The 26,710-nt window shown below is 41.2% G+C and overlaps 1 protein-coding gene across 12 annotated transcripts in view; it reads left to right on the plus strand.

The window, feature by feature from the left end:
• atp2b2 (ATPase plasma membrane Ca2+ transporting 2) overlaps nt 1-26,710 on the plus strand; it is a 241,837-nt gene that overhangs the window by 107,734 nt on the left and 107,393 nt on the right. For all 12 annotated transcript variants that reach the window (XR_008807213.1, XM_056252537.1, XM_056252547.1 and 9 more), the window contains exon 2: nt 11,255-11,794. Coding sequence is in view for 11 of the 12 variants with exons in the window: in XM_056252537.1 (XP_056108512.1) it covers nt 11,596-11,794 (199 nt within the window). In the remaining variant the exon portion in view is untranslated. The remainder of the gene's footprint in view (nt 1-11,254; nt 11,795-26,710) is intronic.

A 26,710-nucleotide genomic window follows, 5' to 3' on the forward strand; every position in this document is an offset into this window, starting at 1 on the left:
CGTCGCTCATCATCAGTCACGCCACCGGCCTCGTCCTGCTCGCCACAGTCTTTACTGTCACTTTTCATCAACTTAATGCGTCCTTGCTGAATAAAAGGATTGATTTATTTTATCCCCCCCCCCCCACAAAACAATTCTTACTGACCCCAAACTTTTGAACGGTACCGTATAATGTTACAAAAGCTTTCTATTATAAATGCTGTTCTTTTGAACTTTCTATTCATCAAAGAATCACAGAATCCTAAAAAATCTGTTTTCAACATTGCTAATAATCATAAATGTTTCTTGAGCATCAAATCATCATATTAGAGTGATTTCTGAAGGATCATGTGACACTGAAGACTGGAGTAATGATGCTGAAAATTCAGCTTTGATCACAGGAATAAATTACATTTTACTATATATTCACATAGAAAACAGTTTTTTTAAATTGTAATAATAATTGACTGTTTTTACTGTATTTTTGATCAATTAAATGCAGCCTTGATGAGCAGAAGAGACTTCTTTTAAAAACATGAAAAGCGTACCGATCCGAAACTGAGTTCCTGAGCAGAAGCTCGGGTGTGAGGTTAGGCATCACTGATGTCGGTCTCACATGTCTGGGCTCTTCTGGTCTCGGTGGAAACAAAGGTCGATCACTCGAGCCGTGGTTTGTGTGCAGTCATGTGAGAGACTGGCGTGTAAATCCAGCACTACCCGCAAACCCTGGAGCGATCCGTTCTCAAAAAGACCCTGGACAAAGGAGGACTCGTGGGAAGAAAAGGCAGCGTGGCTCGATCTCTTTACCCTTTACACACAAATGACTTCCAGCGGCACCCTTTCATCCGCTCGTCTCAGAAACAGCCCCGTCTCCGTGGAGAGATCTTCACATTCACTTCCCCTGATGTGCGATCCCAACACTATTAAAACTCGCCGCGCGGACAAAGAAATCCTGTTTTGCAATTTTATGTTGAATTGTGTTTATGGAAATACTCAAGCATTCACACAAAAATGACAATCATCATGTGGTTTCGAACTGTGAAACACAAAAGAAAAAGATGCTGTTTTCTGATGTAATGCAGTTGCATAATCTACAGGCTCATTGGGAAAATGTCCCGATTGCCGATGAAAAGATATTTTCTTTTACAGAAATCGCTTTTTAATGACTACAAAAAATGGCTGGTAGGGACTACAATGAGCCTCTTCAGGGTCAATGACATCACTTCCCCTAAAATGTACATAAACCCCGCTCCCGGGAACACGATTTATAGATTATCATGACAGAATATGTTAATCAATGACTAGAAGATCGTTAACTCCACATCAGCAACATAAATTCATCAACTAACCATTCAGAAATGTCCTGTTGCTTCTACATGTCGTCACTTCTTCTGGAGTCTCTCCATTATTGTCCGACTCCGGTTTGAACATAAAAGGCTAAAAGTTTTTGAAATGTTCAGTGTGTGTGTTTGTGTGTGTGTGTGTGAGAGGTAATCAGAGCTGCTAACCAGTGCTGGGAGTAACTCATTACAAGTAACTTGAGTTACGTAATCAGATTACTTTTTCAAGTAAGTAGTAAAGTAACGCATTACTTTTAAAATTTACAACAAAATATTTGAGGTACTTTTTCAAATTAGTAACGCAAGTCACTTTGTTTTCCCATTTATTGGGACAGCTCTCCTGTCCCCATGCTGAGACGAATCGAAGTGGAGAAGTGTGTGTGTGTGAGCATGATGGTTATTGTAGTTCTGTCAGGACCACTATCGTCAAATACGATTGACAATTAGCATGCAGTTTGGATTGGCTTCAATATGGTTCTGTTCTGGGCAATAACCCTCCTTAGGGTAAACAGAACAGGACCAACATAAATGTATTGCAGATATCATTAATTCGAGATTTTAAAGTACAACATAATTCAAGAATTTATTCTGGTTCAAGGGGAATCAGAATGCCAAACCCTGACGGAGACAGGAGGAGCTGGGGAGGGAGAAGGGTAATCGCTCCTGAGAAACGCGATCGCTGCTGATAATACTGAAGGAGCTTAAATATGAATACAGTGATAGCTGTTGTATTCCTATAGTAGACGTGTATCAGCTGAGAGTCACTGATGAGAGCTCGACTTACGTGACCTGCCAGAACTGAAGCTACGCTTGATTTCTAGACTTAATGTGAGCATTTACTCATCTCACTTGCACAAAAAAATATTCAATATTCCTCAAAATGAATAAAATCTGTGAAATGCAGAATACTATGCAAACCTCCAATAATAGGTTTGTCACGATTCTCCAAATCCACGATTCGATTAAATTTTCGATTCTAAGGACACGGTTCGACTCGATTCTCTCTATTTTTTAAAGCACAGGTTGCTATGCCATTTTTAGACTAGACTTTTATGCAATATAATATCTGACCTTTGTTCGCAATGTACCACACTGCATTGTCAAATTTAAAACATTTATTAACAACATAATGTAACAATAACTTATATATTCAGTCAATTGGAAACAAAATAACAAATAACAAATAACAAATAACAAAATAGCAAAATAACCTGCCATCTAGTTTCTCTTTTTTTCACAGAAGATGACATTCAAGTTCACAACAAAACAAACGAACAGTTGTTGGTTTAACAGATAAATCTATGTTTTTGTGGTGCCTGCGGAGATGCCCTGCCATGTTAGTCGTGTTTACAGTGGAAGAATATGGTACACGCACATTTATTGAAGCACAAACGTTGAACGCGAACGCTGTCAACATAACTCACTGGAAATCCAAAATACTTTCACACTGGCGACTTCAATGAAAGAGGAGGGGGTTCAAGCTCTGTCGATGGGTGTCCTGCATCTGCTATCTTTTGACTGGCTGTAGTTAGAGGAGGCTGACTCGCAGCACTTCAACGCGCGTGTTTTTCCCCGCTTGGCGCGACGACCGGACGTGACATGGGGCGTGGCAGCATCGATGATTCCATTTTTTAATTCGAAGTTCGAGATTGTGACTTAATTTCGGTCGATTTCGATTTAAAATCTAAATCATGACACCCTTATCCAATAACTAAATATGTTAAATAAAACATAATTTTTTATGCATTTAATCTCACTTTATTGACCAATGTACTTGCTTCTGACCTTCGATGATTGCTAAACCATTAGCAAAAATGACTAGATTTTTTTTGTTTTTATTGGTAAAGTAAATGTTAAACTTTTTTCTCCTGCATCATATTCTTCTGTTATCCAGAACAGCAGCTGAAAGGTTTGTTTGAGCGGCGCCCTCTACTGTACAGGAGTAAATCTGCATTTCCTTCAGCCTGAGGCCTACTATTTCACTTTTGGTGTGAAAGGGTCTTTACATTTGCACAAAAATATAACTTTTTTGTCATAAAAAAAAAAAAAACAAGCCCACAGCAGGTGAAAAAAAATGAACGTAAGGCATTATTTTTCTAAAAAAGTAACTAAGTAACACAATTAGTTACTTTTTAAGGGAATTACACAATATTGTAATGCATTACTTTTAAAATGAGCTTTCCCCAACACTGTTCACTTCTCCTGATGTGGGATCGTAACACTATTAAAACTTGCCACTCGGACAAAGAAAACCTGTTTGATGTTGAGTTGTGCATTTGTCTTTATGGAAATACCCAAGCGTTACCCCAAAAATGACAATTCCTTCATCATGTGGTTCCAAGCTGTGAAACAAAGAAGAAAAAGATGCTGTTTTCTAATGTGATGCAGTTACACAACCCAAAGGCTCATTGGGAAAATGTCCCGATGCTTCTTTCATGCTTTGCGACGCTTTTAAAGTGCATTTTTGGATGAGTGGCATTAAAAGCACATAGAGTTTGTATGAAACAGATGAATCTGCCAGCTTTAGTTGTGTATGTGGCAGCTGTTGAGAAATGAAGTGGCACTAAACGGTTAATGCATGTGACAATAACGGAGCAGGTACACTAAACCTGTTAACTAAACAAACCTGAGATAAAAAAAAAAAAAAAAAAAAACATTCACTGCCGCTGGAGAAAATTGTGCACTGTGCTAGAACTGTTTTGAGAAACCATGTGAAAGTCTTTATTAATTGATCATCTGCCCCTTTAATCATAATTTGAGTGAAAATGAATACATTTGTTGGTGTTTTACTGCCTCTTGTGTTCATTTCACCATAAAAATAGCACAAAAGAGCTTCACGTGACTCGTGCGGTTTCTTTCAGGGATTCTAAAGCTGATGTATGTCGACATTCAGTGCAGCCGCATCAGAACAATTCTCAAAATGTTGATGAGGAAATTATTTTTGGGTGATTTATTTTTCTGAAGAGATTGTGAATGGTGCTTGACCTTGCAATACTCGGCACCATGTGGTTGCAAGGCAGTTCCTGTGTGATATAGGTGGTTTCTAGAGTGTTATGGGTAGTTGCTAGGGCATTGCTATGTGGTTGCTAGGGTGTTATGCGTGGTTTCTAGAGTGTTACAGGTGGTTAGGGTGTTCTGGATGATTGCTATGCACTAGGATGTTATAGGTGGTTTCTAGAGTTTTATGTTTTATAGTTTTATGGGTGGCTTCTAGGAAATTGCTAGGGCATTGCTATGTGGTTGTTAGGGTGTTGGTACACAGGTGCTAGGGTGTTCTAGGTGGTTTCTAGAGTGTTATGGGGGGGTTTCTAAAATGTTCTGGGTGGTTACTAGGATGTTGCTAGGCAGTTGCTATGGGGTTGCTAGGGTGTTCTGGGTGGTTTCTAGAGTGTTATGGGTGGTTGCGAGGGTGTTCTGGGTGGTTGCTAGGGTTTTGCTAGGCTGTTGCAATGGTGTTATGGGTGGTTTCTAGAGTGTTATGTGTGGTTAAGGTGCTCTGGATGGTTACTAGGGTGTAATGGGTGGTTTTCTAGAGTGCTATGGGTGATTAGGGTATTCTGGGTGGTTACTATGGTGTTGCTAGACAGTTGCTAGGGCATTGCTATGTGGTTGCTATGGTGTTATATTTGGTTTCTAGAGTTTTATGGAGGGTTTCAAGGGTGTTCTGGGTGATTTCTAAGGTGTTGCTAGGGTGTTATAGGTGGTCTCTGGAGTGTTATGGGTGGTTGCTGGGGTGTTCTGAGTGGTTGCTAGGGTGATGCTAGGCTGTGGTTAGGGTGCTCTGAATGGTTACTATGGTGTTGCTATGGTAGTTGCTAGGGCATTGCTATGTGGTTGCTAGGGTGTTGCAGGTAGTTTCTAGAGTGTTGTGGATGATTTCTAAATTGTTCTGTGTGGTTGCTAGGGTGTTATAGGTGAATGAGAGATGTTCAGGCGGGCCGTGAACCGAATTGAATGTTCCCGTCTCTGATGTGCTGTAGTTCTCCGTGACGGTCTGATCCTCTCCACTCTTCATTACCGGCATCATTAATGTCTTTCCTCAGTTCACACGGAGCAGGGCTCGTCCTCACCGCGTCGATCAGCAGGGAAGATCAGGATCAGGCTTTCTGGAGCAGATTATACTGTACAGTTACAGTAGGGGGAGGGCTTTAAACACAGCCTCTGAAGTTACCATCCAAAACTACAACTATATATCAGCAAAGCCAGCCGTCCTGCACTAAATACCTGTATTGATTACTGTACACTCTTGACAACTACACACACATATGAGGCTTGTCTTATAACAGTTTCACTAGCTGATCAATATACGTGTCTCTACTGGTTAATGACAGCACTAATATTGGGAAACTATGTTAAAATAATAAAAGCAACTCAACTACAGTCAAGCCACGGTTTAAAAAAAGCTACACTAGAATAACTACTTACATTGAAGATATTTAACTGTTTATGTATTATTTTATTGTGTTTTTTCTTCAATTTTCTTCTTAGTTTATTCAATTTCAATTTTTATTTTATTTTATTTACAATCAAAGCAATATTTACTGGCACAAAATCATATGTAATAAGGAGGACACTATTAAAAAGAATTTGAACATAATAGTACACTAATGTACTGTAAAAAAAACTGAGATATTAAGTAAATTTTGATGTATTAATGTATAAATAGTAATCAGCATCATTTCATTAATTGACAAAAAACATGTATTAGATGTAAAAACGCCTTTATGGGGATTAATTTTAATTTGTATGATTTAAATGCCTGAACGAATCAAGTGACTGTGAATCGAGGACATTTTAATCAAGTGCACTTGATATTGCCTCATTTTTGCTCAGCTGTACAGCTCTCTGAGCAATACAATGTGAGAATTTTGTAATATTACACCATTAATCACTAAAAACTGTAGCTTGTTACTTTGAGCTTCCATCAAACACAGTTAAAATAGTGCCAGGTAACATCATAATGCAACGCATAAAGCCTGTAACATGTAGAGGAACATTTCAGCTAAAAATGACATGTTCCTGTTCATTTACAACAATTAAATGCGTCTCATTAAATAATTACAGACTGGCATTAATAATGAAAATGCCTGCACTTCCTCGGATTGCTCTAGCATGTCAACTATTATATTACTTATCTGAGGATGGCTTAGGAAAGAGGAGATACTGAGAACGAGATACTGGTCAAAGAGAGCGACCCAAAGCTCAGACTTCTCCTACAGAAACAGCTCGACAAAGACACTTTCAGGAAACATTTTATTATGAATTCATTCAAATCAATAATCCCATCTCCCCTGACTAATGTGTATAGATAGAAGGAGGCCTTTATTAAACAGAATAAATGAAATGAAAGATCAAAAATGTCCGTTCTCTTAAGGACAAATGAACAACAGTTTCATATACTTATAATTTAAATAGTGTGTATGAATTGTACTTACTTTCTCACAAACGCATCACTTTGTATTTTTCGTTTTCAGATGCAATTGCTGAAAATATGTTTGTATTTACTTTTTAAAGTAATTGCATTATTGAAATACTAGTAAATTTTCTTTGTCACTGAATTATTAGTATGTTTTTTGCAGATTTTATGAAATTATTGTAATAAAAAAATGCTTAATAGGGTGGACAAAGTGATAACAGAGTGGAGAAAAAACAGGTATAAATGGTGTAAAGAAAGTAAGGATCTCTCACACACCTGTTACAAATATTACTTTTTTGATTTTTTGACAATTTATTTTTATACTAACTGTTTTAGGTTGAGGAAAATGGTGATATATGGTGGTTCAAAATGCGTTAAAATGTCTCAAATTATTATTTTTATTATGCTTAGAATTCAAATGGTGTTATTTATGACCAAGACCTGTTTAAAATTGATATTGTTCAACATTTTAAGTGAGATCATGATCTTTACTGGGGACACAAAAGGCACCGAATCCCAGGAATGACCCATAAAGTAGACTTTATTATATTATATTATATTATATTATATTATATTATATTATATTATATTATATTATATTATATTATATTATAATCATACTGTGTTATGATCAATCTTTTCAAAAATCCATAACTAGAACCAGATTGTTGTTTGATTAACAGTTAATCAGGCTTTTTAAAGCTTTAAATGTGTTTTGTGTGTGTGTGTGTTTGAACGGCTGGTTTATGTTCAGTCATTAGAAGGATTAATATGATCCTCACGCACAGGAAGACTCTCTGCACTGTATAATGAAGGAAATAAAACAGACAAAAGCTAATTGTCCGTTGGCGTTTTTCCCGACGTCTGCAGTGAAACTTTGAAACTTCTCACCGAAGTTTAGAGGACTTCCTGAAGGTCTGAAGTTGTGTGTGACTTACTCCGAGCCTGTTTACATTTCAGACACATCATTTGTCTTCGTCACTCTTTCTCTTTACATCCATAAATCAGAAGTTAATTAGGTGCACTTCTGGAGGGTTGTGTCGCCTCGTTTACAGTGAGAGCATCTTGTGCTGATAGTAATATTGTCCTGAATGCATTGTTGAGATATTGCACATGTAGTCCCGTTGGATAGTCTGTTCATATTATCCAGCGTTTAGTTTCGCAGTGCTGATGTGAGAGGATCTGTCAGATGCACATGTGTTATTATAACCTGTATAACTTCTGGAGGACTTCATTACTCCTCCCTGAGAGCGTTACACTAAGCATCATGTTGGGATTGGACTGGATATTGATTATTCCTGAAGGCAGGACCAAGCCTTACAGGAGCCACTCGTTCCCACCATCATTTCACCAAGAAACATATTGTCCTTGTAGAGGATTGATTCTGACAGATCCACCACATTTGTCAGCATGGTCAGGCTTCACTAATAAATGAGGAGTCGTGCTGTTTCACGACTGATGCAATGAGCCATTCAAACTCGAACACATCAAGCTGGAGCCTGGAAATACAGAGTGTTTTGACAACATGTTATTTTGTTCCTAACAAAGATGTTCTCTGAGAAAATATGCAAATGTTTCTCTTTAGAAATGCCATTGATTATCTGTCCCAGCTGTTTAGTCTTTCAGATTCAGTCAATAATCGTACGTCTCCTGATTCATTATGGTTGGGTCAGGCTGTCAAAAAAAGTTGCTGCCTTCAATTTTTAAGTGCAATCAACTTGGATGTTTAAGTCATTTCAACTTAAATTACATTAAACTGATTTAAAAATGAGTTGAATCTTGTATAACTTCTATTAAAAAAATGGAATTTGCTTAAAGGGATAGTTCACTTTGAAATTAATTTTTGGTATGTTTTAGCTTACCTCAAGGGCATCCAAGATGTAGGTGTCGTTGTTTCCGCAGTTGTTTCAATTTTGATATTTTAGGTCAAACCGTTCTTGTCTGTCAGTCATATAATGCAGGTCTATGGTCACCACCTCAAAGAGCATGCACAGAGAAGTCCAAATTACACATGATTTAATGACTCGTAAATGTAAGTACACATTGATGGCCTAAGACACGAAACGAGCGGTTTGTGTGAGAAAACGAACAGTATTTATATCGTTTTTACCTCTTGTAATCACAGCCACGTCCAAGTGATCTGAGGGCGCGGGCGCTTTGGTCTGCGCAAGCGCCGGAAAGCGCCGGAAGTGATCTCTCGCGCATGTACGTCACTCATTGTTTACACAGAGATTTCAGAAGTGTTACCTTTCACTGTAAAGATCTACACATATTTAGATATACAGGAAATCGCAATGGAAGACGATTTCGATATATCAACAGACAACGTTGAATTTTTTTCACAACCATATTTATTTGAACCAGATCACTTCCGGCGCTTTCCGGCGCTTGCGCAGACCGAAGCACCCGCGCCCTCAGATCACTTGGACGTGGCTGTGATTACAAGAGGTAAAAACGATATAAATACTGTTCGTTTTCTCACACAAACCGCTCGTTTCGTGTCTTAGGCCATCAATGTGTCTCAGTGCTAAATTGAGTTCTTTTTCACTGCTTATTGTGCTTAAATAGTCAAATACACACAAAATAATGTCAAAATGCTGGTCATGGCGTGTATTGACGTAAACATAGTCCGTTAAGTTATAAGTGTTCGTAAACAGTTGAGAAATAAAACACATGTATGACAGTATAATGGATCCGTGCATTAGGTCTTAAAGTGACAGCAGCCTGATAAACCTGCTGACAAATTATGAGATAATATTAAAAATATCTATATGGCAGTTTTTCCCCACCGTATCAAAATTGTGGCTAGTGGAAATGCTGAGTGGCTAGTAAGCCACTAACCACAGTGACTGGAGAGTATAGCTGTGTATAAACTATATTTACTGGAAACTACACGTTTTGAAGCGGTCTTAAACTGTACAAAAAGATGCTTTGTTGAAAAAGTACTTAGCTATAGTACTAACCAAACGAAGTTCACTAGATTGAAGCTACTAAAGGGGACAATACGTTTATCTCCATGTATCAAATTAAACTATTTAATTTTGCAATTAGAGCATTTATATGGCACAAAAATTTGCTTCTCAATTCATTAAATAAGTTCAAATTATTTATTTAGAAGAGCAAATATGATCATCGCCTCAGCTCGCTCCACAATAAAGCTCTTGGCACAATACAACATGATGCACCATGCAGTGATGACGTGTTTTGTCTTGTTACACTGATTTTAGTTTGGAAAAGCGAAGCTATTTGTGGGCTTTGTGTGATTCCAAACACCAAATGTGTTACTGTAAATGTGAGAATTGCCATCCAGGACGTATATGCTTATTGCGCTTAAACAGTCAAATACACACAAACTAATGTAAAAATGCTGGTCTTGATGAGTATTCATGTAAATAAAGTCACGTTTTAAGTGTTCGTAAACAGTTGAGAAAGAAAACGCATGTGTAACAGTATAATGGATCAGTGCATTAGGTCTTAAAGTGACAGCAGCCTAATAGCTAATAGCCTAATAGCTGGCAAATTATGAGATACTATTAAAAATATCTACAGTATATGGCCATTTTTCCCTATGGTATCAATGTGAAAATTGTGGCTGGAGAGTTAATGTCAAGCCCTATGTATAAACTATGTTTACTAGAAACGACACGCTTTGAAGCGGTCTAAAACTGTACAAAAAGATGCTTTTTTGAAAAAGTACTTATTACTAACCAAAATAAGCTCACTACATTAAAGCTTCTAACGGGGACAGTAAGTTTATTAAATGAAACTATTTAATTCAGCAATTAGAGCATTTATATGGCACAAACACATGTCAGTTATGGGTGACCGGAAACTGAACTTCATTTTGCTTCACAGAAAGAAGACGGAGGGGGTAAAATAATTTATTTAGAAGAGCAAATATGAGCTCGCTCTACAGTAAAGCTATTGGCACAATATAACATGATGCACCATGCAGTGATGAAGGGTTTTGTCCTGATTCACTCTTGTTAGTGGGAAACAGTAGCTTGCAACTGGAAAAGCGACACTATATGTGGCTTTTCCAAACACCAAATGTGTTAAATGTGAGAACTGCCCTCTAGGACGCATCAGTCCATTAGCGTTAGTTAGCTGGTATTCAGATTGTGCTCTATGCAGCACAAATGCATTAGAATGGATGAATTATATAATGGTTTCCCATCGCTAACCCCCTCCAGCGAGCCTTGCTGCAGTGTGGGATGCATCGCCCGTGTTTCTCTCTTTAATGTGCACTGCAGTCTCGCTCGGATCACACGAGCCGCGGAAACACTCAAATGTCCCTTTAGCATCGACACGGCTGTGTGTTAAGCAGAGAGAGAGCGATCAAACGCATGTGATGACGAGGAGAATCACAGGAATAGATGGACACCCCCATCTCTGTGTGCGATTGACGACACAATGCTTTCCTAGCGCTTGTTCTGCACACACCTCTGAGAAACACTCACTCTCTCTCTCTCTCCCTCCCCTTCTGTCCCCCTCTCTCTCTCTCTCTCGGTCTCTGAAGGAGTAATGGAGCGGATCAGCATGTAGACAGCATCCGACTGGAAGCAGGTAGAATGGGAAAGCACGTATGGAGAGCCGCCGGTCTGCAGCCCTGGTGAATGTCCTCAGGACCGGGATCTTTCCGATGGCTGTTGCGTCCCAGTTCGCATAACGCAGAGGATCTTCAATTGCAGACAGCAGAGCGGATCTGTTTTTTCTTCATCCTTCTTCTCTCTTACCTTCTATTCTCTCGTGCATTTTGTTTTTATAGACACCTGTTCTCCAGCCACAGCTGGGACTCCTCTGACCGTGCGTCTCATTTCAATCTCAATCCGTTTTTAAGAAAAGCAATACTCAGCCGTCATGGGGGACTTGACGAATAGCGATTTTTACACCAAGAACCAAAGAAGCGACAGCAACCATGCGTCGGGGTTTGGCTGCTCGCTCATGGAGCTGCGTACCCTCATGGAGCTCCGAGGAACCGAGGCGGTGGTCAAAATACAGGAGGACTATGGAGGCGTCGAGGGAATGTGCCAGAGGCTGAAAACCTCACCGACAGAGGGTGAGTGTGTGTCGTTTCATCTCAAGCTAAACACAGTCATCCTGCATAAACTCACACACTCACATACAGAGATGCTCTTTCAAATCATTCCCATTCCCATATCCCAGTTCTTCCCTCTTTAACCCTGCTGCTGACGCTGGTTGGCTGTCTTGCGGAGTTATTAACTGGGATGTTGAGTGTGTGTGTCGTTTCATCTCAAGCTAAACGCAGTCATCCTGCATAAACTCACACACTCACATACACTGATGCTCTTTCAAATGATTATCATTCCCATATCCCAGTTCTTCCTGACATAAAATCTCATACAGAGATGCTCTTTCAAATCATTCCCCTTCCCATATCCGAGTTCTTCCCTCTTTAATCCCGCTTCTGACGCTGGTTGGCTGTCTTGTGGAGTTATTAACTGGGATGTGTCTCCCAGGCAACAGCGCAGGGGTCAAACTAAATTTGCTACTTTCTACAGTGATAGTGTTGCTGGGTAGAAGAAGAAGCCATGCATGCTTCGCTATATGATGCTCTCTCCGCAGAAATGACTACAGGATCCGTTCCATTGCATTGGAAATCAGTTGCATCCCCTTTAGAGGGGAAATGCGCTCACTTGCATCCATTAGAAAAATGGTATGATTGGCGTCTTGGTAACACTTTACAATAAGGTTCATTAGTTAACTACCATGAACTAAGAATGAACAATACTTCTACAGCATTTATTAATCTTAGTTCATTTTAATTTCAACATTTACTAATACCTTATTAAAATCAAAGGTTGTATTTGTTAACATTACTTAATGCACTGTGAACTAACTGGAACAAACAATGAACAGCTGTATTTTTATGAACTAACATTATCTAAGATGAATAAATACTGTAACAAATGTATTGCTCATTGTTAGTTCATGTTAGTTAATACGTTAACTGATGTTAACTAATGAACCTTATTGTAAAGTGTTACCGGCGTGTTCATTGAGTTTGACTTGTTATGGTCTGCCAGTGTCTGTGTTATCCAGTTCAACATGTGATCTTCTCCGGTTAGATGCGTTGACACAGAGCTGTGTGTGATATAGGAGAGTATGGCTCGTGATGAATAATGTATTTTTATACGCAACCATATTGTGCATCTAAAGCTTGAATGCATTGCGTTTTTTATTTTAGATTATAACAACAGCACAAGAGCACTAGATGGATAGATCTGGAGGACAGCATAATCTTGCCTTCTCTGCAAACGGTGTGTTTGGTGTGAGTGTTATACATGTTTCGGAGAGCAGGCTGTTGCTCGGCTCGGCTGGACTGACTCTGACACCTCAAGTGTGACACGATAATGAATACAAATGGTCACATCTAGTCTTGTTAATAAGCTGAGCAGTTAGGCTTTCTCTCTCAGGACACAGCAATGAGCGTTTAGCACTATCATACACCATCATCTGGGATTCGCTCTTCAATTTCTCACCAGTTCAGCCCATTTTAAGTCGACCTATAAGGCACTATTGCGAAAAAGAAGCACAATGTTTAGCAGCTTGAGCCACTTAATTACTACACATGGTATCCTTATATCTATATCTTTACAGTAAACCAGAAGAAGGCAAGATTTTATTAAACTTGTATCCCTATTTGATGTTCTCCAACTCCAAGTTCACCTCCGCCAAACAAAAAGTACAAAATACTCAGGTAAATGTATTACCTGAAGAAACCAATTGGAACTGAAGAAAGTCGATAAGGCGTACCTCGGCCTAACAAGGTAGACATCAACTGATCAACCGTTTGGACCAGCTTGAACCACGTTATGCCCAGCTTTGACCAGCTGGAGACCATGCAATCGTGTGTATGCGTGTGATGTCACTCTGAGTGGCAGAAACACTAAGTGGCGGAAACACTGAGTGGCAGAAACACACACTGAGTGGCAGAAACACAGAAACCCACACTGAGTGGCAGAAACACTGAGTGGCAAAAACATACACTGAGTGGCAGAAACACTGAGTGGCAGAAACACTGAGTGGCAGAAACACACACTGAGTGGCAGAAACACTGAGTGGCAGAAACACTGAGGGGCAGAAACACTAAGTGGCAGAAACACTAAGTGGCAAAAACACTGAGCGGCAGAAACACTGAGCGGCAGAAACACTGAGGGGCAGAAACACTGAGGGGCAGAAACACACACTGAGTGGCAGAAACACTGAGTGGCAGAAACACTGAGCGGAAGAAACACTGAGCGGCAGAAACACTGAGGGGCAGAAACACTGAGGGGCAGAAACACTGAGTGCCAGAAACACTGAGGGGCAGAAACAGTAAGTGGCAGAAACACTAAGTGGCAGAAACACTGAGGGGCAGAAATACTAAGTGGCAGAAACACTAAGTGGCAGAAACACTGAGGGGCAGAAACACTGAGCGGAAGAAACACTGAGCGGCAAAAACACTGAGCGGAAGAAACACTGAGGGGCAGAAACACTGAGTGGCAGAAACACTGAGGGGCAGAAACAGTAAGTGGCAGAAACACTGAGTGGCAGAAACACTGAGCGGAAGAAACACTGAGCGGCAGAAACACTGAGTGGCAGAAACACTGAGGGGCAGAAACACTGAGTGGCAGAAACACTGAGGGGCAGAAACAGTAAGTGGCAGAAACACTAAGTGGCAGAAACACTGAGGGGCAGAAACACTAACTGGCAGAAACACTGAGCGGCAGAAACACTGAGTGGCAGAAACACTAAGTGGCAGAAAAACTGAGCGGCAGAAACACTGAGCGCCAGAAACACTGAGTGGCAGAAACACACACTGAGTGGCAGAAACACACACTGAGTGGCAGAAACACTGAGTGGCAGAAACACTGAGGGGCAGAAACACTAAGTGGCAGAAACACTAAGTGGCAAAAACACTAAGTGGCAGAAACACTGAGCGGCAGAAACACTGAGGGGCAGAAACACTCAGCGGCAGAAACAGTGAGGGGCAGAAACACTGAGGGGCAGAAACACTGAGGGGCAGAAACACTAAGTGGCAGAAACACTGAGCGGCAGAAACACTGAGGGGCAGAAACACTGAGCGGCAGAAACACTGAGGCGCAGAAACACTGAGTGGCAGAAACACTGAGGGGCAGAAACACTGAGGGGCAGAAACACTGAGCGGCAGAAACACTGAGGGGCAGAAACACTGAGGGGCAGAAACACTGAGGGGCAGAAACACTAAGTGGCAGAAACACTGAGCGGCAGAAACACTGAGGGGCAGAAACACTGAGGGGCAGAAACACTGAGTGGCAGAAACACTGAGTGGCAGAAACACTGAGCGGCAGAAACACTGAGGGGCAGAAACACTGAGGGGCAGAAACACTGAGCGGCAGAAACACTGAGGGGCAGAAACACTGAGCGGCAGAAACACTGAGGGGCAGAAACACTGAGGGGCAGAAACATTGAGTGGCAGAAACACTGAGTGGCAGAAACACTGAGCGGCAGAAACACTGAGTGGCAGAAACACTGAGCGGCAGAAACACTGAGGGGCAGAAACACTGAGGGGCAGAAACACTGAGCGGCAGAAACACTGAGGGGCAGAAACACTGAGGGGCAGAAACACTGATTGGCAGAAACACTGAGCGGCAGAAACACTGAGGGGCAGAAACACTGAGGGGCAGAAACACTGAGTGGCAGAAACACTGAGCGGCAGAAACACTGAGGGGCAGAAACACTGAGTGGCAGAAACACTGAGCGGCAGAAACACTGAGCGGCAGAAACACTGAGCGGCAGAAACACTGAGGGGCAGAAACACTGAGCGGCAGAAACACTGAGGGGCAGAAACACTGAGGGGCAGAAACACTGAGTGGCAGAAACACTGAGCGGCAGAAACACTGAGGGGCAGAAACACTGAGCGGCAAAAACACTGAGCGGCAGAAACACTGAGGGGCAGAAACACTGAGGGGCAGAAACACTGAGGGGCAGAAACACTGAGGGGCAGAAACACTGAGCGGCAGAAACACTGAGGGGCAGAAACACTGAGCAGCAGAAACACTGAGCGGCAGAAACACTGAGGGGCAGAAACACTGAGGGGCAGAAACACTGAGTGGCAGAAACACTGAGGGGCAGAAACACTGAGCGGCAGAAACACTGAGGGGCAGAAACACTGAGGGGCAGAAACACTGAGGGGCAGAAACACTGAGCAGCAGAAACACTGAGGGGCAGAAACACTGAGCGGCAGAAACACTGAGCGGCAGAAACACTGAGGGGCAGAAACACTAAGTGGCAGAAACACTGAGTGGCAGAAACACTGAGGGGCAGAAACACTGAGGGGTAGAAACACTGAGGGGCAGAAACACTGAGTGGCAGAAACACTGAGTGGCAGAAACACTGAGGGGCAGAAACACTGAGCGGCAGAAACACTGAGGGGCAGAAACACTGAGGGGCAGAAACACTGAGTGGCAGAAACACTGAGCGGCAGAAACACTGAGGGGCAGAAACACTGAGTGGCAGAAACACTGAGCGGCAGAAACACTGAGGGGCAGAAACACTGAGGGGCAGAAACACTGAGTGGCAGAAACACTGAGGGGCAGAAACACTGAGCGGCAGAAACACTGAGGGGCAGAAACACTGAGGGGCAGAAACACTGAGGGGCAGAAACACTGAGCAGCAGAAACACTGAGGGGCAGAAACACTGAGCGGCAGAAACACTGAGCGGCAGAAACACTGAGGGGCAGAAACACTAAGTGGCAGAAACACTGAGTGGCAGAAACACTGAGGGGCAGAAACACTGAGGGGTAGAAACACTGAGGGGCAGAAACACTGAGGGGCAGAAACACTAAGTGGCAGAAACACTGAGTGGCAGAAACACTGAGGGGCAGAAACACTGAGGGGCAGAAACACTGAGGGGTAGAAACACTGAGGGGCAGAAACACAGTTTTAGGGCTGGCGATATAAGGATATATATAACATTGATAAAAGTGATCACATGGATTTAGACCTATATTGTATTTATATAAAGCGTTCACAGGCAAATTTGCTTTATGTATTTCCCCGGCGTTGAAATCAGGCTCATATAAATGTCAGGAAACACGATTCCTGCTGCATGTCAATATCCATGATCACCGGATCTTTGGTAAGTTGTAAGAAACAATATATCGATAACAATATATCGTCCAACCTTTAGTTTAAACTGATAATCGTTCGTTTTACTCGTGTTTTCACAGTTTCCTCCATTATATCCAGTCACGCTGCAGCTCTTCTGCCACTCAGTCCTGCGGGAAAGTGACGTCAATGCAAACCCTCTATTGTCTAGTTGTAGCTGGATTTTCCAGCAGGGTAGAAGCCATCCAAACAATGAACACACACCAAACACTAATGTGTAACTTTATCCCTCTTCGATTTCTCTGAGCTCCTCAGTCAATACTTCTGCCTTTATTCTAGGCTTACCTTAGCATAACCATCAAGCTATTGGTAAGTACATGTAATATAGTCAAGTCAAGTCACATTTATTTATACAGCGCTTTTTACAACACAGAGTGTTTCAAAGCAGCTTTACAGAGATAACAGGAAAATAATGCAACAGAGTTTGTTTCCAGAAGAAAATAGCGTCACAGTCCAGCTTAAGTAAGGTCACTGATGGTTCATTTTTGTTGTAAAAAAGTTATTAATTTAGTTATGTATGTATGTAGTTATGCTAACATATGTAACAAGGACACTGTAAAATAAAGTGTTACCAAGAACAGAATAAAGAAATTGCTCTGTAAGGACGACACAAGTCTCCTGGATGCAACGACACATTACGTGGGTATCATTGAGCTGCTAGAGCGCCAACTTTTCTCCAAGGTTGTGGGTGTTGGCCACACACGCACACACACACACACACACACACACACACAGAGATCCTGGCAGATGGGAGCTGAGCGAGATACGGAGGAGCCTGGCGACCTCCCAAAAAACAGAAAGCATCTCCTTTAAGTCGTCTTGCTTCAGATAATGATGGCGCTGGTGCTTGTCGTCAGGATAGATGCTCATGCAAAGCCTTCAGCTCGAGCTGCAGGTGCTGAGAATTAATAAGAACCAGGGAAATCTATGAAGGACGGAGGAAGGGATCCTATTTTGACAGTGGGAAAGACATTTTTGTCTTAGCTGAAACTACAGAAAACAATTTGCTGTTTGACAATGCGAAGCTGCTATTGTATGCTAATGGTGTCGAAGAGTCTGTCCTCCCCCATGCCTTCCTCTGTTCTCGTTTCTATTTCAGTCTCTTCAACGCAGTGCACATCCTTACCCGAATTAGCCTGTTTAAAAGTAACCAACACTTAGGCCTTGTGCACGGTTTCGTTTGAAAGTGCATCTTTTCCTCTCAGTTTTGGCCTTCCACACACACTGAGACGGCGTTTTTATTAATGATAACAAAGCTTTTTGAAAACGCTCTCCAAAGTGGATACATTTAAAAACGCCGTTTTCGTGTTGTAGTGTGGAGTGTGAAAACGGAGGTATTTAAAAACGATGATGTAAGTTTAGTCGTGACGCATATTACACCAATAGATATTGATGTTTACAGCGGTATTGTGCCTGTTATCTGCTATTCACTTTCACACTGTTGCTGAAATATGTTCCTTCACACACTCTTCATATCACAGTCCTGCACAGACGACAGAATACACTCGCATCTGCTGTCCTGCGGCGAAACATGAGCAGTTTTAGCGTTTTACACCAAACATATAATAGTGAGTGAGAGCGACCTGGACCATCAGTGGATGAGGAGATATTTTGCTAAATAAAATGATCCTGTCAGAAGAATTGAGCGATAACTTTATTATTTATTTCTCCATCTGTCTCATCTCAGTGAGCTTCTGTGAGGGTTTACACATGCGCAGTAAAGGGGAGTTTAGCGTTTTCTGATGTTTCAGTGTGGATGAAAAACTTGTGGAAAACGCTAGTGTGGACGGAGAGCGTTTCTAAACGAAAATGCCATTTTCAAATGTGTCCGAATTAAAGTAGACAGTTTCGCTAATCTCTCCGCTCACGTTTCACCCATCCTGATGTGTCTCCTGACTAATTCATAATCAAACGAGAGGTAAAATATCTCCTGAGGCGCAGACGTGAGACTTTTAACCTTGGTGCTTTATAGTGCTCTCACATTTAGTGGAACGCTGACGAGCAAACGCTAAATGCAGCCAAATTTTTACAGCAATTAAAAGAGAAAGAAACAGAAGCACTGCATATTGGGACGGAGGCACTCCATGTAATCCGACTCCGCATTTAAACCAGAAGAGAGACTGAAGGTCAAAGTGAGCTGGCAAAACATCCCAAAACCACCCAGCAAACACAACACGACCAGATCCACCGTTTCCCTGACCGATCTTTTGGCGGCGCTTTGACATTGTGCTGAAGGACCCGGTTCTGGAGCAATGACAAAAGCTGTTGGCTAGTTAAACGCTGTCCCACGTTAGCTAAAGCTGTGCCCTTGATCAGCTCGCTAATCTAGTCCGCCGGTCCGTGTTCTCATTCCCCTCTGACACTTCATATTTAGTCTCGGGTCCCACCAGGAATTACTCAGAAGGAGTACAATCTCCTCTAATAAGGACAGTAGCGCTGCCCTGATTCCAGCAGCCGTTCTTAAAAGGAGAAAGCATTTCCCTAGGAAGACACATTATAAATAAGAGACCGGGTCACATTTATCCTCTTCCCAGAGACAGACGTTCCTGAATGGATGACCTTGAAGGATAGTTGGTAATGTTGGCACAGAAAAATACTTAACGCATGTAATGTTGATCAATCTGATAAAAGGAACCTTATCAACCTGGCTCAATAATATTAGAAATGAATATTAGAAAAATCGTTAAAGCCAGAACCGACATTTTTTATCTTTTTCACACAATTTCAAGGCCCCCAGAATATTGTGTTGTATGAATAAAATAATGGTAACACTTTACTTGAAGGGGTGTGCATAAGACTGACATGTCACCTTCATAATCATGACAGGACACATGTCATGAATATGAAGGAGATTTTTATGCATGTTTATGACAACTGTCATTAAGTGTCATTCGCTCAATTATGACATTTTGAATGCAAATATGACATTGTTTGAGATGTCTTTGTTATGACACCTTGACATTAACCAATACATCATAACCTGTCAGTGTTTTGGTAATGACAACTTGACATTACCAAGACAACATAAATTGTCATAAATATGTCATAAACATGACATAGCAGATTAATTATCAAACTTAAGAAAGCACTTAGCTTTATGGGTTAACATTACATTAAACTGTCATGTGGTTGGTTTTGACATTGGCAGTCATTGGCTGTCATTGGCCTTTATAACTGAAATTATATTTATGACAGGTTGTGTTGTCTTAGTAATGTCAAGTTGTCATGAGACACTGACAGGTTATGATGTATTGGTTTATGTCAAGGTGTCATAACAAAGACATCTCAAACAATGTCTTATTTGGATTCAAAATGTCATAATTGAGCGAATGACACTTAATGACAGTTGTCATAAACATGCATGAAACCTCCTTCATATTCATGACATGTGTCCTGTCATGATTATGAAGGTCTCATGTCAGTCTTATGCACACCCCTTCAAGTAAAGTGTTACCAAATAAAGCAAGATTTTGAGCAAAAAGCTGAGAAAATCGTGTTTTTGTCAAAGACTACGTCTGGATGAGATTCAGAACGATAATCAAAACACAGATGGAGTTGATCGAGTCCATCAACACCTCAAAGCAAGTTTTGATTTATGAGCTGTTTAATGTTTGTTAAATGATTGCGTTAATTTACATGTGTGTTAGCGGTCAACCGATATTGGATTTTACCGATGCCGATAACTAAGTTGGGCAGTACCTGCCGATAACTGGTTAATTAACTGATAGTTTTTAAAACTGATACTGAATCAAAATATAACACTCACTATAAAATAATAGTGCAAAACTTTTTACATAAATAATCAGTATTGACTGAACCATGAAAATGTATTGTACTTTTAAATAAAAAATATTAATATAATAACTATATGAATAAATATTACAATATATCTAAATTGAACCAAAAACAAACACTCCAAAGAACATAAATAAAAATAGATACATGTGATTGTTGGTCCACTGAGAAGCATGCATTAAAGGGACACTATGCAGCTTTTTTAGCTTAACTGAACAGCTTCAGAGTTATTAAAATGGTTATATAACTTCTTTCGGGTTGAATGGTGGGCGTCTCGACCCCCCCTGGTGCCTGTGAGCGAAAAAATCTCACTTGCAACTTCGGTGCGGCGGGCCGCGTCAGGAAGTATCGCGTGATATCAGCTCTCGCGATGTAACATATTCCTTTACGGCAACTGCACACATACACACAGGAACAAGGTATAGATGGATGGAGTTTGTCACACTATCGTCATGGCTGAGCCGGCATATAAGATGCAGAAAGCTAGGAAAGCATTGTCGGAGGAACAGAGAAAGAGGAAACGGCAGACTGACCGAGCGAGGGGTCGGACACGAGCATAGGCATATTTTGCGGGTGTGTTATGTCCCCATTGAAACTTCTCGCGGCACGGATGTAACGTTACCATTACAAACAAATAAAACATCTCCAGGTAACTCTAGTAGAGCATTCATTTCGTTCGTTTGTTAAATAAGAGGCGATCTGAAATGTGTTATTTTTGAAATCAAGTGACCAAAGTGCTCGTTGCCTCTGCGATCAGTGGTGCAGATAAGTTACAGTGTTCTGTTGTGACGCGCACCTGAATCCGTTGCGGGGACTGAGAGACTCTCTATATTTTGTTATGGTGAAATCACAAAAAACATGTCCCTGCTTGAAATACAACCACTAATAAACAATCGGTTTTGATGAGGAAAATAAACTATACTACTAGTACCGATTAGAACCCAGAACCTCTGACACACTTGGCAAAAGTTCTGCCTCTGGACCATTAAAATTGTCGGATCTATGTATTTAATCACGTGAAAATTCTCACCACTAACAACATACACTCACCGGCCACTTTATTAGGTACACCTGTCCAACTGCTCGTTAACACTTAATTTCTAAGCAGCCAATCACATGGCGGCAACTCAGTGCATTTAGGCATGTAGACATGGTCAAGACAATCTCCTGCAGTTCAAACCGAGCATCAGTATGGGGAAGAAAGGTGATTTGAGTGACTTTGAACGTGGCATGATTGTTGGTGCCAGAAGGGCTGGTCTGAGTATTTCAGAAACTGCTAATCTACTGGGATTTTCACGCACAACCATCTCTAGGGTTTACAGAGAATGGTCCGAAAAAGAAAAAACATCCAGTGAGCGGCAGTTCTGTGGGCGGAAATGCCTTGTTGATGCCAGAGGTCAGAGGAGAATGGCCAGACTGGTTCGAGCTGATAGAAGGGCAACAGTGACTGAAATAACCACTCGTTACAACCGAGGTATGCAGCAAAGCATTTGTGAAGCCACAACACGCACAACCTTGAGGCGGATGGGCTACAACAGCAGAAGACTCCACCGGGTACCACTCATCTCCACTACAAATAGGAAAAAGAGGCTACAATTTGCAAGAGCTCACCAAAATTGAACAGTTGAAGACTGGAAAAATGTTGCCTGGTCTGATGAGTCTCGATTTCTGTTGAGACATTCAGATGTTAGAGTCAGAATTTGGCGTAAACAGAATGAGAACATGGAACCATCATGCCTTGTTACCACTGTGCAGGCTGGTGGTGGTGGTGTAATGGTGTGGGGGATGTTTTCCTGGCACACTTTAGGCCCCTTAGTGCCAATTGGGCATCGTTTAAATGCCACGGCCTACCTGAGCATTGTTTCTGACCATGTCCATCCCTTTATGGCCACCATGTACCCATCCTCTGATGGCTACTTCCACCATGTCACAAAGCTCTAATCATTTCAAATTGGTTTCTTGAACATGACAATGAGTTCACTGTACTAAAATGGCCTCCACAGTCACCAGATATCAACCCAATAGAGCATCTTTGGGATGTGGTGGAACGGGAGATTCGCATCATGGATGTGCAGCCGACAAATCTGCGGCAACTGTGTGATGCCATCATGTCAATATGGACCAAACTCCCTGAGGAATGCTTCCAGCACCTTGTTGAATCTATGCCACGAAGAATTGAGGCAGTTCTGAAGGCAAAAGGGGGTCCAACCCGTTACTAGCATGGGGTACCTAATAAAGTGTCCGGTGAGTGTATATTATATCTCATTAAACAACAAATTAAACACAATGTACTATTGTATACTATGTAACAGGCCATGTCACGCTCTGAGTGAGTGGTATTTACGACAGTAACGTTAAATTCAAGTACTCCACAGTAACTCTAGGGGTCGCTGTTTGACAAAAACGGGATTTCTGCATAATGCCCCTTTAAAAACAAAACTTTCATTCAAATTCTTAATGGATTAAAAGTGCAAAAAGCACTCCCTTTATAATCACTAAAAAGCTATCATAAAAGGTTCTCATGAATGAAGTGATCTACACTACATGATGAATCTCTTATTTCCATCGTGTCTACACTTATGAGAGGATTCGGTGACAATCCAGATATCAGCACTGAACGAAAACTCATCGGTGAGTGGGTTCAGACTAACTTAAACACCTCTGATTGGCCACTGATCAACGGACATGTCTGTGATTGGCCGCTGATCAACGGACATGTCTGTGATTGGCCACTGATCAACGGACATGTCTGTGATTGGCTGCATTGATCACCACTGCAAAAACACATTGTAAATGTAAACATTTGACACAAACGCAAACGATTTAGCCAAAATCATATCATTACGGTATCAACTAAGGGTGTTCTTGCTTTCCTAGAACCGGGCCTGACTTGGACCGTAGCGTTGAAATTATATTAATATGTACATGCACAGCTTTTCTTGCTCTCTTTTAGAGCACACTATGATTATCTAGTCAAAATAACAAAATATGTATTAGAGGAAGGATAACAACCTTCAAAATCAGATGCGCTCCAATACGTTTTTCTCGGCTTGATGGACGGATTAATTTGCATTCTCAGATCACATAGCTTTAAAGATTCATTTAAATTACATTACATTTACATTTAATCATTTAGCAGATGCTTTTATCCAAAGCGACTTACAAATGAGGAGAGCAATAGAAGCAATTAAACTAACAATAGGACAACGATATGTAATTGCTGTTACCTTTCCCAGTTTAGTCTAATGCAGTATTCTTAAATTTTTAAAATAGATATAGAATAGAAGAGAAAAAAAGAAAGTCTTAGTATTAATGGATCAATATGCAACTTAGCAACTTGACTAACGAATGCATAAATGTGCATAAATGTGCCCAGCTGGATATAAACTTATGCAAATAGACCGTAACAATCATGAAATTTAAACATTTGTTTCAGATTTGTGTGTAATTTTGTCACATTGCTCTAATCGCCCGAGGTACTAATGTTAACATCCTCTCACCCTGTTCTTTACTAATGCAGACTCTAGTCAGCAAATTCATTATTTTAAAATATGAACACGTATTAACTAGTCCACTGTATGCATACCTTTTCATTTGTTTTAAATACACATCAGGAGACGTCAGTGATAGTTTCATTTGGCTTGTAGAGGGCGCTCTCGTGCTGTAATAAAACCAGACCCTCTCAGCCGCTCCCGCAATGGACACGCTCGGGGAAAACTATTGATTATTGCCGATTATCGGTTATTGGTGCAGATGAATTGGCGAAAATGATATATCACTCGACATCTAATGTGTGTAAGCAATGCTTCTATCGCTTGTTTCTGCTTCTTCTTCGCTTGTTTTGAATCCGGAGATTCTGTATTTTTCAAAAGATGTGTAAAACGTAACAAACACCCATTTCTTCTGCATAGACAGCCCAGTTTTATTAAAAGCCTATCTTGCCATCGATGAATTACCTCTTTAAAGCTGCCGTTTTACGCTGCCGGCTACATTTGAGCTACTCTTTGCACTGCAGCCACGCAAAACAAAGCTCTTAAAATACAATGATTATTGCACGGAAAAGTATCTGAATGAACATAAGACATGTTTGTAATGGTCGAGGCATCCCTGAATATGAGACACATTCAAAGTGAGTTGGGTGTCATGCAAAGGTGTGATTATTTGTACGGGGTCGGCCCACTCTCAACGACACTGGCAATGGACAGGTGCTTCCACTCATGAAACATGACAGCTGACTTTTCAGGAGAGCGTTTCCCAAAAGCATCGTTAGCCAACTATGGTCACAAGTTCTGCCGTTATCGGCAGTTCAACGAGTCGGTGTTTCCCGAAACCATCGCTACAACGAACATTCGCAAACAGCATCGCAGAGTTGTGTCCTTATCTCCCTTATCCTGATCTTGAGCAAAAATAAGCAAGCTGACATACAGTGCAATCTGTGTCTTTTATTTAGAATACATACAAATGTCATTTACATCTTTTAGTTTGTCACAAGATTTAAAGTGTCGTGTTTGAAGAGTGCGCATGTGTGAACGAGCTCTAGTGTGTAAGAACGAGTCTATGATTGAATCTGGAAATAAAGCAAAATGACAAAATGAGAAATAGTCCTCACATGAAATGTCCATAATTTATAGTAAAACAACTCGCATTAATTCAATCTCAAACATTTTCATTAAAAGAAGTTATTACTCCAACACCTGCGTGACGTCATTAACCAACGTGGTTGAACGACCAATTTGTGACAATATGGTTTCGGGAAACAGTCGTGACTAGCAAGATGATTTCTTCAGCGATGCATCACACTATAGTAGTGAAGCAGCGAGTTACTGCGTTATACGGGAAACACAGCCAGAACGGTCTGTGAATTGCACATTGGGTCTCCCCATCAGTCACGTCTAGTATCTGCCTAACATCGCAAACCCGACTCGAGTCACATGCTGATGTTGCGTTTTCATTTTGTCACTGTCTTGCTCGCCCTCTTGACCTTTACATCTATTTTTGCACCTGTGTGTGTGTGTCCTGTGGCGTTGATGCTGTGTCATCCCCGTCTCAACATTGTGCTTAGGTGTTGCCAGAGTGAAAGACTTAGATGAACGCGTTCTGGATTGTTTTCAGGCTCACCGCAACATCGGCTCCTGCAGTGACATGCAGAAAAAGCCAACTGATTTCCTACTCTCACTTACTGTGTTGTCATTAGCCTTTTTTCACAGAAACGAACAAATCAAGGTCAAATATCTTGTGTTTTTCTATTTTCGAGGAAAAAAGCATCTAAATGAAAACTTGGGTGGGGGTGGGGAGGATGATTATTATGCCCCTTTTTACAAGATGTAATATAAGCTCAGGAGTCCCCAGAGTGTGTCTGTTAAGTTCTCAAAATACCCCACAGATCATTAATTATACCATGTTGTAAATGCCCATTTTTGAGTGGAAGGAAAAACTTGCTGTTTTCGTGCATGTAACTTGAAATGCAAATGAGCTGCTTTTCCCCGCCCACCTTTCCAGAAGAGGGCGGAGCCTTTACAGCTCGTGCCTCGGATACTAAAACATATGTTTGGTTTTGATTATAATCTCGGGCTCACGTGACATTGCATTTCTTCATGATCATGGAAGTGTTTTATTTGCATGCGTTTTAAAGCCATATTAGTCTAACTTCTTCTGATATATGGTTTTCTAAACACAAACAGATCCGAAGCACGCGCACAGAAAGCTGGCTGTCAGACGGTGGGTCCTGTGAGAATCAAACATAGACTGTATACAACAATGGACGTAGTGTCCGTGACGTCACCCGTAGTGTTTCTGACAGACCCCGAAGCCGCCGCCAGGCGCCGCCATTTGCGCCATTTAGAATTTCAGCCGCCGCCAGCCAATAATTTCATAAGCCAAATTGAGCCGCCATCTGATAAAGTTTGGCTGAGCCGACTAGAATTATTTGCATCAAATAATAATTCTATCACATAGAGACATACACACACGAAATATATAAACAATACACGAGATCTATTTTCCCACTGGATTCATAACAGCACAGTGT

The sequence above is a fragment of the Rhinichthys klamathensis genome, unplaced genomic scaffold, assembly GCF_029890125.1.
Source record: "Rhinichthys klamathensis goyatoka isolate OS25496 unplaced genomic scaffold, OSU_Roscu_1.1 h1tg000095l_1, whole genome shotgun sequence".
Taxonomy (NCBI): Eukaryota; Metazoa; Chordata; class Actinopteri; order Cypriniformes; family Leuciscidae; genus Rhinichthys; species Rhinichthys klamathensis.